The sequence below is a fragment of the Cynocephalus volans genome, chromosome 15 (assembly GCF_027409185.1).
Source record: "Cynocephalus volans isolate mCynVol1 chromosome 15, mCynVol1.pri, whole genome shotgun sequence".
NCBI classification, from domain to species: domain Eukaryota; kingdom Metazoa; phylum Chordata; class Mammalia; order Dermoptera; family Cynocephalidae; genus Cynocephalus; species Cynocephalus volans.
In genome coordinates, this window is record NC_084474.1 from 86,272,602 (window position 1) to 86,286,854 (window position 14,253).

The window sequence follows — 14,253 nt, forward strand, 5'->3', positions numbered from 1 at the left end:
AAGATTAGGAAGCTTGCCCAAGGCCACATGGGAAGAACCTATGTCTGACTATTTCAGGTCCCATGATCTTTTCCTGACACCTAAACTTAATGATGAGAGGAGAGGTTCCAGGACATTATGTCCTGAATATAAAGTGACACCAAAGCCCTTTTTGGCCACCAATCCCCAGCCCGTCCATCTATTCCACCAATCCACTTATGAAGTCTGGCTGTGTGCCATGTGTTGTGTTTCAGACACACAGAGAGAAGTAAAACCCAGACCCTGCCCTTTACAAGTGCACATTGTAGTGGGGGAGGCAGAACCTCTAACACCATGTGGCAAAGGCAGGGAAGGCTTCCTGGAGGAGAGAGCATCTTTAAATGGTCCGTGGGTGCTCATGAAGCTCTGGTGTTTCTAGTGTCATGGGCAGCAGGGAAAAGTCTCTCTCCACGGGGTCAGAAAGAGGGGTGGGTCTGGCTGTGTGTGTATGTGGAGGACGTTGTTTGTACTGCTTTGGAAATTTGGGGGTGTTGTCATATCCTGTTGTAAGCAAACTAATGCTTCCCAGGTGAATGCCAACCAGGGCTGCCAACCTGGGATAGCTCTTCGTTCCCTGCCAGAAGGCCTTCCTCCCTGGAAGGGGCCATAGGCTTGATTTTCTTGGCTATCCTGGGTGTCTGTCTCTGCCCTAACAGAGAAGCCACCCTGCCTGTCCCTAACTAGGATTGGCACTTGTGCCAGGCACTGTGCAGGGGGCCTGGGCAACAGGGAGGGTCTGCCACACCCTGCTCTCATCCCCATGAAGTTCACAGTCACTAACCTCCAAACACAGGCACAATTACCTAGTGTGCAGAGCATCTTAAGGAAAACTGGGTGCTCACAGAAGGGCAGCGGGTCAGGATAGTCCTCCAGGAGGAGGGAAAGGCATCTCAGCCACAGGGGACTGCATCGCAGAGGCCTTGAGGTGGGAGGGGCTGGACATGACTGAACCCTGAAGTCAAGCCTGGGTAAAAGCGGGGAAGAATCTGTCTGAATATCTCAGGATAGGAGCCTGTGTTCAGAGTGGAGTGTGGATCTATAATTCCCTTAGAGCAGAGCTCCTCTAGCACCAGATGGAGAGAGCAGCCTGGAGCCCAACCAGCCAGCGGCCTTTTACCCACCCCCGGCTGGTCCCCCACCAAGCAGCCCTGGCCTGAGAAGCCCTGCACAGGATGCTCCATGGCCCAGGAGTGGGAGCACTAAATAGGAGTAATCTAACTCCAGGAGGTCTTCAGGACCATTGGAGTAAAGAGGGTGGAGCTGCAGGATGTAGCAAAAGAGCCGGGGTAGGAGCCGCCACAGCCACGTGACTCAGCAGCAGGCCAGGAACTCCTCAAAGCCTCAGCTCCTGCTTCTGCGAGATGAGACTCACCCACCTGCCTCTGGGGCTGGGGGATGATCGAGTGAGGAAGGACAAAAGCACGGGGCTGAGATAGAACCCAGACCCCACCACTCACCAGTGTGGGATTCGGGCACTTTGTTCAGCTTTTCTGAACTTGGGGCTTCTCTGTTCTATTTGTTTCATTGAGAAGGAAGGAGATGTTTGGCTATCAAAAGCATGGTAGAAAAAAATAAGTTTATGAAAACCTTTTGAACACCATGAAGATGGGAAGCAACTGCAGTGCCCTTTGGGTTTTGAAACACCTGCCTCAGCAGCCCCCTTCACCTCTGCCCTTCCCCTGCAGGCCCTCTCTCCAGCCCCCACGACCATGGTCTTCACCCCAGCACCACTGGAGGACACGTCCTCACGCCCCCAATTCTGCAAGTGGCCATGTGAGTGCCCACCGTACCCACCCCGTTGCCCACTGGGGGTCAGCCTCATCACAGATGGCTGTGAATGCTGTAAGATGTGTGCCCAGCAACTCGGGGACAACTGCACAGAGGCCGCCACCTGTGACCCTCACAGAGGCCTCTACTGCGACTACAGTGGGGACCGCCCGAGGTACGCAATAGGAGTGTGTGCACGTAAGTGAGACCCTCTGTACCTTCCGACCAGCCCCCAGTGCCCCAGGTCTGGCCCATGGCCTCTGTCCCTCAGCAAACCTGCAGCCCTTCACCTGGCCAGGCATCTGTTCTGCAGGAGGTTCCCTCCACCCCAGTCCATGGTTAGAGGCCAGAGGCTGGGCTCTTCCTGAGGAGAGTGGGATGGCTGCATTCCTTTTGCCTCCAGAATCTTGCTTCTTGCTCTTTTCTCTGTCCTTAAGGCACACTCATGGCTGTCCAGGGAAGAGGGAGCCACCAGGAAAAACCTAAGCCTGGTTTTGTTCTCTTAGTGGTAGGACCTTTTGACAGATGTCCACAGCCTCCCAGACACTGAAGAGATCAAGATATTTTAGCAATATTGTAAATTAAAATAATAATTTTTTAAAAAATCCAGTAGCCTTGAAAGAATAAAAATCAGCATCCTGCAACCATCCCTTTCTATCTACCACCTGTTTCTCCAGTTACTACTGTCACTTTTAACTTTTTAGCCCTCTCTTCTGACAGTTACCACTAAATAATGCATGTCTCCTGCTCTATCTTAATTGGCTTGATATATCAAGTTTGGATTATCTATTAATATTCCTATATGATAGGTGATAACTCAGCTCCTTATTACCACCCAACACCTCCCTATCTTCCAAATATCATTGTCATAATTCTTGGTTCTACAAACATTAGTATTTACAAGATTATGAACATGTTTTAAGCATTGTTCACTGAAGCCTGAGATAGTGTACTTGTTTAAATTTCCTTTTTTATGATGCCTTTTGTTTTTCCTGGAGTTTCTAATTGCCTTTGATTTTTTTTTCTCTTGGTATTTATAATATTTTCATGTTTGGAGGGAAGGTTGTTGTTCATTGTTTGTTTGCTCTTCAGGTAACCCATCATGGGTATCCTATCCTTTTTTGTTTTCACAGATATCCTTTCTGGGACTTTCTGACTTCCTGCCTCTATCTAGACTAGTATCCTCTTAGCTTGAATCATCCATGCACTACCCAAAATACATGACCAGCATGAGGAAAAGAGGTAGCTAGGTATTATGACATGGCAGCCTATCTTCTGAAAAGTTTCACAAAGTCTCAGAAACCCAAGAAACCCCTTCTTCTCTTAGTGCTGAATCAAGCCTTCCCCATAACCATGACTCCACATGCACTCCTTACAAATGCACACACAGCATAATCTCTCATCCTCTGCTAAGCCATTCTGTTTCCTGAGGGGGGTTGTTGAGGGGGGTTATGTACACAATTCCGAGTCAGACAATCCTATCTGAGTCTCATTGTTAATTTATGGCACTTTCTTCTCTTTTATCATCAGTTCATGCTTCAACTTTCATACCAAGTCATGTGTCTTTGGCTTTGCAAGTAAGAACCCCAGCTTTCCCCCGCTTCCCTCCAGTTTTTCTCCTTTTACTGACACTCATTATTAGCCCCACACAACAGTGTGTTCAAAGAGAACTTGCAGCACCACCCACACAGAATCATCTGATGCACTAGGCAAAAATGTTATTCCTGAGCTCCACCCCAGAAATTGGGATGGGAATCTATACCTTCAACAAGATCCCTAGGGATTCTCATGCATGCTGAAGCTGCAAACTGATTGCTCATATACGTGGTTATCTACCTTCTTCCCAGAACTCATGTAGGGAAGGCTGGACTGGCCTTACTGTGCTAGTACCACCTACAGTGATATGAAACTGTCTCATAATGTCTTTCTACTTTTAAAACTGTTCTTTAAGGTCATTAAAAAGATAATTCAGTTCACTGAAATTATACTAATCTCTAAAGCTGTATTGAGATCTTATCGTGTGATAAGTACCACACATTTACCCACATTCTTTCCTAGATCCAGAGGTTATGTAGGCCCAGAAACTGCCTCTCCTGACTGCCTTCCCCACCAGGGGCCTGGAAAACCACCTTTCCTACCTTCTCATCTCCTATATCTTTGCATCTTAGGTCTTGCTTTCACCCACTACAGACTCTTAGCTTCCCACCACCATGAGCCTGTGTATTTCCTTTCCTTTTATTTGGAAAAGAAAAGAAAACAAAACAAAACAAAAAACTGTGGTCCAAAGGCGATTTTAATAGGCCTTATACTTACCAAGGGTTCCCTGGTCATACAGGTTTGCAAACATTGGAATAAATAAAAAAGAACAGGTGTTACAGAAAGTCTCAAAGGTTTTAAACTTTTATGTCCAATGTCAAATTCCAAAGGGGAGCTCTCATAAGCTTCATAAGAAGCTTTTTCTTTTTAAATGCATTTGAACGCTGAACTCTTTTCTCCAGACGAAACTCTTTGTCCACACTCACCTCACCATACACACACACACACACACACACACACACACACACACACACACACACACACACATCACATGCATACATGTGCACAATTTGGCTTTGCAAACAAGGTGAGTCTCATTTCTGCCTTTACGAGACCCTTATTCAAGAAAGAAAAGAGGTCTGGGTCTGAAGGTTTAGAGAGAAAGGCACCTCTTGGTCAGAAGGGAAAGAAAAAAGAAGGGTCTCTCTGATAGACCATCTTTCAGCAAATGGTCAGCTCAGCCTATGGATGGTCTCCATGACAGGTTAAATCTGTCCTTGGAGATTTACGTGTAATTAGGCCAAGACAAGGCAGGTGTTAAAAATGAGCAATCACAGCCGTGGCACATGTAACTCCAACAGGATGGTGGGGACCATGGCAAACCGGCGGATCAAGCTTCGGCTCTCAGAGGTTACCCTCCTGCGGCCAGCACCGTGGCCAGGCAGAAAAGTAGGCTTGGTCTTGTCCAGTCTGCTCAGCTTTCGAGAGAACCCAGAAGTCCAGATTTGTGTATGATTTGTAAATGTTGGCAATACATTCAAAAATCTTTTTCAAAATGCTCTGTGGGCCAAACTAAATACGTCTGTGGGCAGAGAGTGACCTAAGGATCAGACTGTTGGCTATTTTGGTTGCACAAACGCTACTCTTCATTTAATGCAGCCAGATCAGGCCTCAGGGCAGTGTGGTTTGGTGAAAGGATCATGATATTTACAGGCAGAAAGAGTTGGGTTTCAAATCCTGGCTCTGCCTCTTGCTTGCTACGTGACCATGGGCACATCACTTAAAGAGCTTCATAAAACAAACCCCACATGGCTGTTGAGGAATAAATAAGGAAATGCAAAAAACAAAGAAACAAAAAAAGTATGACTGGCAGCCCTTGGTGTGGGCTTTGTTTGCTTTGTCTTAACTCTCCTTTGCAGAAGTCATCTCAGCTTTATCCGTGGTCATCCTCAGAGGAGGGGGAAGGTCTAGTTCCAGGCCAAGACCCCACATCTGAAGAGTAAGGGAGTAGTAAACTCAGGTGTGGTCTCTGGAACTAGACAACCTGAGTTTGAATCCCAAAGATACCACTAACTAGTACTCTGTTTAGGCAAGCTACTTCATATTTTAATCTGTTTCTTCACCAAGAAAAATGTGACAAAGAATGCCTGCCTCTCTGGGCGTGGGGATACCAAGTGCCTGGTACATGGCAAGAGCCCCATAAAGATTAGGGCTCACCCCACTTCACATCCATCCATTCATCCACCCGTTGATTATTTACATAGTGAACAGAGGTGAGTGACAACACAAAAATGGGGTTAAAGCAAGGTGTGGGCCCACTGTCCCTGCTCAGGCTCAGTCCCCTGGGGATGTGGGTGAGGGGAGTGGAGGTCTCGATGGCAGAGTGAGGTGACTTGAATTCCTGCAAGTCCTTCAGTAACAGGAAAGCCAACCAAGCCATGCCTGCATTTATAGTTCTGAGATTTGTAGGAGGTGGTGAAGGAAACTTGGCTAGCTTCACCATCTTGCCAGGAACTAGTACTTTGATTCATTAAAAAGAAAGTGCATGAGGAGTGGACCCTCGAGTCCACTGATGGGACCGCCAATAGCAGTCACACAGCCCCTGCTCTCCTGCCGGCCCATGGTTGGCAGGCTGGTCAGACCAGCCGCTCCAGCACCCTGTTTCCCTATCCAAAGCTCCAAGGAGACTGTAGCACTTCCTAAGCTCAGTGGCTCTCAACCTTGCCTGCCAACTGGATTTGCCAAGGGAGCTTTAAAAAATACTGAGGCCAAAAGAAGAAATATACTGAGACCCAGGTCCACTTCCATATTCTGAGGCATGACATAAGCATCGGAATTTTTAAAAGGTCCCTAGGTAGTTCCATTGTGCAGCTGCTGAGAGCCACCATTCAAAGGACTCCTAGGCACCATGCACTGACTTCTCCCTCCAAAGTCTCCACACAGAGAGGGCACAGTCAGGGGTGACTCAGAATGCACAGATGAGTGAATCACTCACTCCTTCCTCTGCTTTTCTTCCTTCCTATTTCCCCTCTGTTACTGGTGTCTGGTGGAAGGAAATGAGCTGTGGAGTCAGGTCCTTTGGTTTGAATCCCAGCTCTATCACTCACCACTTTCATGACCTTGCGCAAATACATCACTTAACCTCTCTGAGCTTTCCTGTCTGCCAGATGAAGATAATCAAACAGTGTACATGAAGTCATTGGGAAACGTGAATGAGATAACATGTCAGCTGGTGCCTGGCATAAGATCAGATGGCCAGTAAATGTTAGCGCCTTTCCTATCTGCATCTGTCGCACGGTCACTACACCCAGGACAAACAGTAGCCACAGCAAGATTTACACACGCTGAGGTTCTGCTTCCTGCTGCAGTCACCTTGGACACGTGGTTTCACCTTATTGAGACTCAGTTTTGCTATAAGTGAAAGTACAGGTGATAATGTGATAGTGTTTCCTCATAGGATAAAATAAAGAATTTAATAAGCATGACACAGAGCAATGACAAGGGCCAACAACAGACAGTACTTAGAAAACCTTCACTCCAGCTAGATATTGGGATTATTATTACTAGTAACCACCTCTAGGCAAATCCAGGGGGCAGAATAGAACTATTGGCAGACTGCAGATTCCAAACTGTCCCCACCTAGGGTGGGAACTCTTGCTGCCTGGGGGCTCTCTGCCTGCATTTCCAGAAGCTATCCTCAAGGCAGGATGTGGTATCAAGGGTGACATCTGGCCCAACAGCCCCAAATCTCCCCCTGGAACTCCAGACTGGCAGAACCAACTCTGTGTGGCCACTGGGATGCCAACCAGGCGTCTCACATCTGATGACGAGCACTGGAGTCCACCTTCTCCAAACCCTGCTCCTCTGAGGAAGACAGAGCCTTCCTCTCCTTGCAGGGCTCAGGCCACAGGACCAGAGTCATTCCTGGTTCTCTCCTCTCTCCCCGACACTCCCTCCATCGGCCTGTCCCAGCAGCTCTCCTGCTAACAACATCCAGGAGCCGAGCCCTTTTCTGAGCCCTTTTCTTGCGGCTGTTGGTCCCCCCTCTCACCTGCGTTACTGGGTTGACCTCCTGACACTGTCCTTGCCCCTCTTCGGTCTACTTTCAACTGGGCACCATGAGTGTTCTTGTGAAGCATAATTCATACCATTCATTCAGCAGTTACTTATTGAGCACCTGCTGTGTTCCAGGCCCAGGTCTAGGCTCTAACAGCCTTACATCTTCCCCTGAGCCTACAAGGAATCCTCTGGCCTCGTCTCCTCCCCTCCCTTCCCCTACCCACAGCCCCAGCCTGCTCCCACCTCCCGCCTTTACCCCTGTGGGTGGCCCCCTCCCTACCTGGAAGGCTGCTCCTCCAGGACCTGGGCAGGCTCATGTCCTCACCTCCTTCCAGTCTTTGCCGAAGCAGCAGCACCTCAGTGAGGCCTTCCCTGACCCCCTTATTTATATTTGCCACTGCCCCCCAACTCCCAGCTCCACTTCTCTACTGGACACTTGTCACCATCGACATTTGATTGCCTTTCCTCTGCCACCCCCACTACTGTGTAAGCTCTTTGAGGGCATGGCTTTCATCTGTTTTCTTCACTGTTGACTCCCCAGCACCTAGAACACCCCATAAATATGTACTGAATGAATGGAACACAAGCGTCAAAGTCTTCAGATCTGTTTCATATGTCTGCCTCCCTCAGAACCCTGAGCCTTAGCAGCAGATATCTGTCATACCAGGCTTTGTGCCAGGTGCTGGGGATACTACAGGAACAAGCGGCCTAGGTCTCTGCCCTGCAGATGCTGCACCCTTTCACCCCGGTGCCCAGCCCATGGAGACTGGCTCTGGGGTGCCGGCTGAAGCTGTGCTGAAGTCCCACCAACTCCCCATCCCCTGTGCTGCCAAGCCCCTTCACACCTTCCTGCCTTTGCCCGTGGTTCTCCTGCCCCTCTTGAATGTTGGGAGCCATTCCCTGAGGGTTGGGTGTGGCCCAGCAGTGAGGGGCCACCATACCAGCAGCCCTAGTGGGCCAGGGGGCTCTGTGCCCACTGGGCCTGACTGGCCACTGCCTGTGTTTGCAGAGATGGTTGGCGTGGGCTGCGTCCTAGACGGGGTGCGCTACAACAATGGCCAGTCCTTTCAGCCCAACTGCAAGTACAACTGCACATGTCTTGATGGCGCGGTGGGCTGCACACCACTGTGCCTCCGCGCACGCCCCCCACGCCTCTGGTGCCGCCACCCCCGCCGGGTGACTGTGCCTGGCCGCTGCTGCAACCAGTGGGTGTGTGATGACGATGCCAGGAGGCCACGCAAGAACATACCACGTGATACAGGAGCCTTAGGTGGGTGTGGGGCCAGGGGGGCCAGGGGCGGGATGTGGACCCTTCTGGAGCTCTGACCACCTGTGAATGACAAGCCCCTGAGTCCCATCCCCCAGTCCACCACTTACTAACTGTATTCCCTTGGGAAAGTCACATCTCCTCTGCGACCCCATTTCCCCATCCATAAAATGGAAATAATACCGTCTGTCCTGCCTGTCTTATGGGATCCTCCAAGCATAGAATGAGGAAGTGTGTTGTAAAGAACAAAGCCATGCACATGCAATTCATTATTATCCAAGAAAGAGTCTAGGTGGTGGGTGGAGTTGAAGGGAGGGTGGGTGTGTGTGGGTACCTGGGGAGGGGAGGCATGAGCGGCAGGTGCAAGGACAAGGGGTGGGAGATGAGTCTAATAGAGGCTTCTTGCTGACATGAAGCTTCACCCTTGCTATGGAGCATGGGTGGACAGGTGAGGCTTCAGCCAGGTGAGCCAGAAAAGAGGAAGCCCTGGAAAGGGAGGGCAGGAACAGGACTGTTTGTTTCACCCCTGCCTACTGAAACCTAGCCTAGTGCCAGAAACTTAGCAGCTAGCCAACTAATGTTTGTGATATTGGTAGATGGATGGATGGATGGATAAATGGATGTGTTGATGGATGGATATACAGATAGATGGATGAAAGGATGAATGGATAGATGTATGTATGTATGTATGAATGGATGGATGGATGGTGGATAGATGAAAGATGAATGGATATATGAATAAATGGGTAGGTGGATGGATGGATGGATGGATGGATGGGCGGATAGATGGGCAGATGGATGGATGGATGGATGAATGGATGGATGGATAGGCAGATGGATAGATGAATGGTGGATGGATGGCTAGATGGATGGATGGACAGATGGGCTAATAAGGATCTTAACAAGGGCAGTGGGAGTAGAGGTGGTGAGGAGGGGGAAGATGCAGGAGATATTGCTTGAGAAAGACTGAGGTCTTGTTGCCAATCCAGTGCACAGGGTAAAGGAAAGAGAGGAGTAGAGAATGACTTCCAGGGCTCGTCCTGGCCTAGCATAAAATACAAGAGATGGAGCACTTTGGGGCAAAGGGGATCTGCTTTGTTTAAGACAGGTTGAGTTTGAGGCAGGGTGTCTTGCCCATGGGATCTTAAGGCACAGCATCCGGTGGGGCAGCTTGGAAGAGGGAGAGGGGCAGAGAGTGAGCTCTGGAAGGCATCTGCCTGGAGCTGCTGATGGAGGTGGGTGGGGCTGCCTAGGGATAACATGCAGGGTGAGACACAGAGGGCCTGGGGCGGAGGTCTGAGGAGGCCGACCTTTGAAGGACTGACAAAAGAAGAGGAGGCAAGGGAGAGACAGAGGGGAGGAGAGGGATGTAAGAGGAAAACTAAGTGTCTGATACCATGGAAGATGGTGGTTGAGGATGTTTCTAGAGGAAAGCATCTACCAGGCGAGTGGACACGAAGTAGTGCAGAAATGGCAGTAGAGTTTGGGAGTTCCGAGAGTATTCATCAATTTCTAGAATTGTAAGTGCATGAGATTGCTCAGGGATGGTGCAAAGCAGGGCTTCTCACCCTCGGCACTGTCTGCACTTCGGAACAGATGGTTCTTTGCGGTGGGGGCTGTCACATGCATTGGAGGATGTTTAGTGGCATTCCTGGCCTCTACCCACTAGATGCCAGTAGCATCCCTCCCCCTCCCCTGAGCCTTTGGCCACCAAGCATACTCCAGACATTGCCAAAGTGTCCTGCGGGACACAACTGCCGCCGTGGAGAAGCGGTCTATATAGATGACAGGAGGTGGCAGGGAAAGCTTGTTCCCTAGCAGGCCCAGGGCCGCAGGACAGCTGTTCCACCACAGCACCCCTCAGCAGGGCCACAAGAGGGTCATGGGTGGGCTCGGGGGGGCCATTGTGTGTGGCCCAGTGACCCAGTTCTGACCTCGCACAAGCAGAGCCCCTGCAGAGCTGAGATGACCCAGAAAGCAAAGCCCTTTTATCCTCCTAGGCAAATCCGGCCCCACTCCCACCACCTCCCAAGTTGCTCCCAGCCCAGCTCCTCCCAGCCCTGCCCCTCCCCGTCCTTCCTCTGTCTCTCAGTCCTTTCAATCTCTCACCCGCTTGTCCCTGAGACGGCAGGCAGCGAGGTTCCTCTTCTTTCCTGTTTCTCTCTTTTTCCTCTCTTCCCCTCCGCCCACACATTTATTACTTTTCTCCCCCCCTGCCTCGTTCTCTCTCTCACTCCCTCCCCTTCTCTCTCTCCCTCTATTCTCTGCCCTTCCATCTGTCTTTCCATCCCTTTTCTCTCTGCCCATTCCTTTGGCTCTGGCTTCCTGTGCACCTGTGTGTCCTCAGGGGACCAGCCTCCTTTTGGGGACTTGCTCTTGTGTGTCTTGTTCCATCTTTCTGTGGGCAGCTCTCTGTCTTACTGGCTTCTTACCTGCCTCTGTCTCTAGCTTGCTGCCATTTCCATGTCTCAGAGAGAGAGTGAGCACCCACCGTGTTCTAGATGCTGGGGAGACATAGATCAACGTTGGTTGAGTCGGGAGCCGAGTTAGCCAGCAGTCAGGTAACCACATGCTTCAGAACGGCTTGAACGCTTTCACACGTGTGAAGTCACTTTTTCTGAACACATCCTGGAGGGAGATGCAGTTGTCTACCCCATTGGCAGGGGGACAGCCTGAGGCATGAAGGTGTGAGCTAGCCAGCTGGAAGTGACACAGCCAGTAAGTAGCAGAGCAGTGCTGCTAGTAGAACCCAGGCAATTTGCCTGTGAAGCCTGTATGTCCCCTTAACCACCATGCCATCACATTACTGAGATGAAACATTAGGTGCTAGGATGGAGGTATACGACTTTGAACTTCCCCCAAATAAACTTAGTCTCTACAGAAGCAGGAACATTGTCTTTTTAACCTCTTATTCCCAGCACGTAGCAGGATGCTTGATATACACTTCATCAAAATATAAATGCTTTTATTGTCCCACCAGCCCCACCAGGCAGATATTATTCTAGGGAGGAGGCTGAGGGAGGCCCAGAGTGAGTTATCTATGATCACACTGCTCGTAGGCGTGAACTTATAGGATTTTAACTTGAGTCCAACTGTCTCTAAAGATAGCTGTCCTTCCATGCTTCCAGGCTGCCTCTCTTGATCAGAAAAATATAAGGACCTTAGAACATGCCTCCTCTCCCTGTGTACCCATGCTGCTTAAAGCCAACTTGCCCGTGTGGAAGGAGGGACAACCAAACTCTCTCTCTCTCTGAGTTTTGGGGACCCCAGACTTTACTGTGGTGAGTGTGAGGTTTGGGGGCTGGTGGAGGCTGGAGACTCATGGGGAATCTGGTCCCTACCATAGTGGCTGAGGGCAAGGTGGAGCCATGGCACAGGAACTGCTTAACCTACACGAGTCCCTGGAGCCCCTGTTCCACCAGCTGTGGCCTGGGCATCTCTACTCGGGTCTCCAACATCAATGCCCGGTGCTGGCCTGAACAGGAGAGTCGTCTCTGCAACCTGCGGCCGTGTGGTGTGGACATCCGTCCGCACATCAAGGTGGGTCCAGGGCAGGGGCGGGTATCTTGGACTTAACAAGCAGACAAAGAAGGCTTTGAGCCTGGCTCCTGAACTTCTTCGTGGGGGCCATTGTAAAATGGTAATGATTAAGCCCACCTGGTAGGTTATTTGGGATTCCATGTCATCAGGCTGGTACACTGTGAATTTCACTCAGTGGAAGCTTTTGTGGTTGTCATATTACTAGCATAATCAAAGTCAGTCTAGAGAAAACTCAGGGAGCCTAAGAAGTGCTCTTCTGTAATGGTTCTGGGGAACCCTCACCAACTTCCATCCTCCCTCCAATCCTGGGCCAACCCATACCCACCTGCTCTAGCACATATGACAATTACTGTGGGTGACATGAGGAGCATTGAATAGGTCTCAGGACACCTGGACTCAAGTGCCTGTTTGCTGCTCATAGCAAATGACTGTGGCCAATCTCCTCCCACCTCTGAGCCCCAGTCCCCTCATCGTTAAAACATTGGAGTTGATCTCTGAGACCCCTTCCAGATTTGATGGTCTAAGATAATTAAAATAAAGCATCAAGGATGTATTGAGCCTCAGGAGACTAAGCCCTGGACTTCAGACTTAGCAATGGATCACGTTTGCCTAACTCAAGGCATCCTGCTCATGCCTTAGCACTGCCTGGTGTCCCATTAGAAGAAAACAAAACTCAGCACTGATTGCATTTTTCAAACATGAACGGTCTCTTGGGGATGCTGAGGAGAGGGTTGCCCAGTGGACAGGACCGATGGCTGCCCATGATCCTCGTCAGACATCTGACATTGCTCCTGGTGCCCTGGACAGCTTCTCCAGTGTCTACATCAGTCAGCTGGATCCTCCGCCCCCTTCTCTTCTCTCCCTCTTTTTTCCTCTGATCATTTCCCCTTTTCGTGCTAGCCTTTGTACTCTCGGTGCTTGCTACACAGCAGGCACTCAGTAGACATCTCTTAACTGAAAGCATGAATGGAGAAGTGCCACGAGCAGGAGGAGCGGGGACAGAGGCCTGTGCTGGGGACGGCGTGTCCACCATGAAGCTGACGCAAGTGTCTCGCTGTAGACGCCTGATTCCCAGTTTTGTCTCCATAATTATGTGCCCTAAGAGAGTTGCCCATGCCCCACACAGCTGGATCTGCTCTACCCCCGGCTCTGGCATGGTGCTGGTATGTAGGAGACCCTGAGAACCAATGAGCTTAGTTAAGTGCCTACTGTGTATCTGGCACAGAATTATACCACAGAGAAACAGAAAGAGCATTGAGTCTCAAGTGGCCCATAGCCCATGGGAGGGTAGAACTATCTTTAAATAATGTCAATCCAGTTGAATACATTATAGGATAGGGTATGTGTGTGTGCGTGAGGCCATGGGAGGCAGAGGAGGGAGATGTCAGGGTTAAGCCTGTCCCCTGATGAGGGAGTCTCAATGCCAGCTCTACCACTAGCTAGTCAGGGAGTTTGGTTGCTTGAAGGAGCTACAGAGGCTTTTGGGGTTGGTAAAACTGTGATAAATGACGGGGTATTGACAAGGCATAAATGCAAAGAGAAGGGAAACTGCAGGCTGTGAGATACAGCACGAGCAAGGCCATCCCCTCTGTGGTCCTCAGTTTCCCCTGTGTAATATGGCTGGGTCTTACTGTATTTGCTAATGTCCTTCCTTGCTTGAAGATGCTGTGAATTTGAAGATAAGGTGGAATTGGGGGCTTGGAGGGGTACAAGTGGCTGCTCATCCCCTGACCACCCCAACTGAAAGCTCCTTTCCTCTCCTGCAGGCAGGGAAGAAGTGTTTGGCTGTGTACCAGCCAGAGGTACCCATGAACTTCACTCTCGCAGGCTGCGTCAGCACACGCACCTACCGACCCAAGTACTGTGGGGTCTGCACAGACAACAGGTGCTGCGTCCCCTACAAGTCCAAGACCATCAATGTTCCCTTCCAGTGTCCTGATGGGCCCAGCTTCTCCCGCCAGGTCCTATGGATTAACGCCTGCTTCTGCAACCTGGGCTGTAAGAATCCCAACGACATGTTTGCTGACTTGGAAGCCTACCCTGATTTGCCAGAAATTGCCAATTAG

At 50.2% G+C, this 14,253-nt stretch overlaps 1 protein-coding gene across 1 annotated transcript in view; it reads left to right on the plus strand.

The window, feature by feature from the left end:
* Nucleotides 1-14,253, plus strand: part of CCN4 (cellular communication network factor 4) — a 74,925-nt gene extending 60,672 nt beyond the window's left edge. Inside the window, exons 4-7 of the mRNA XM_063079280.1 lie at nt 1,704-1,983; nt 8,390-8,650; nt 11,994-12,187; nt 13,954-14,253. Of these exons, the coding sequence (XP_062935350.1) occupies nt 1,704-1,983; nt 8,390-8,650; nt 11,994-12,187; nt 13,954-14,253 (1,035 nt within the window). The remainder of the gene's footprint in view (nt 1-1,703; nt 1,984-8,389; nt 8,651-11,993; nt 12,188-13,953) is intronic.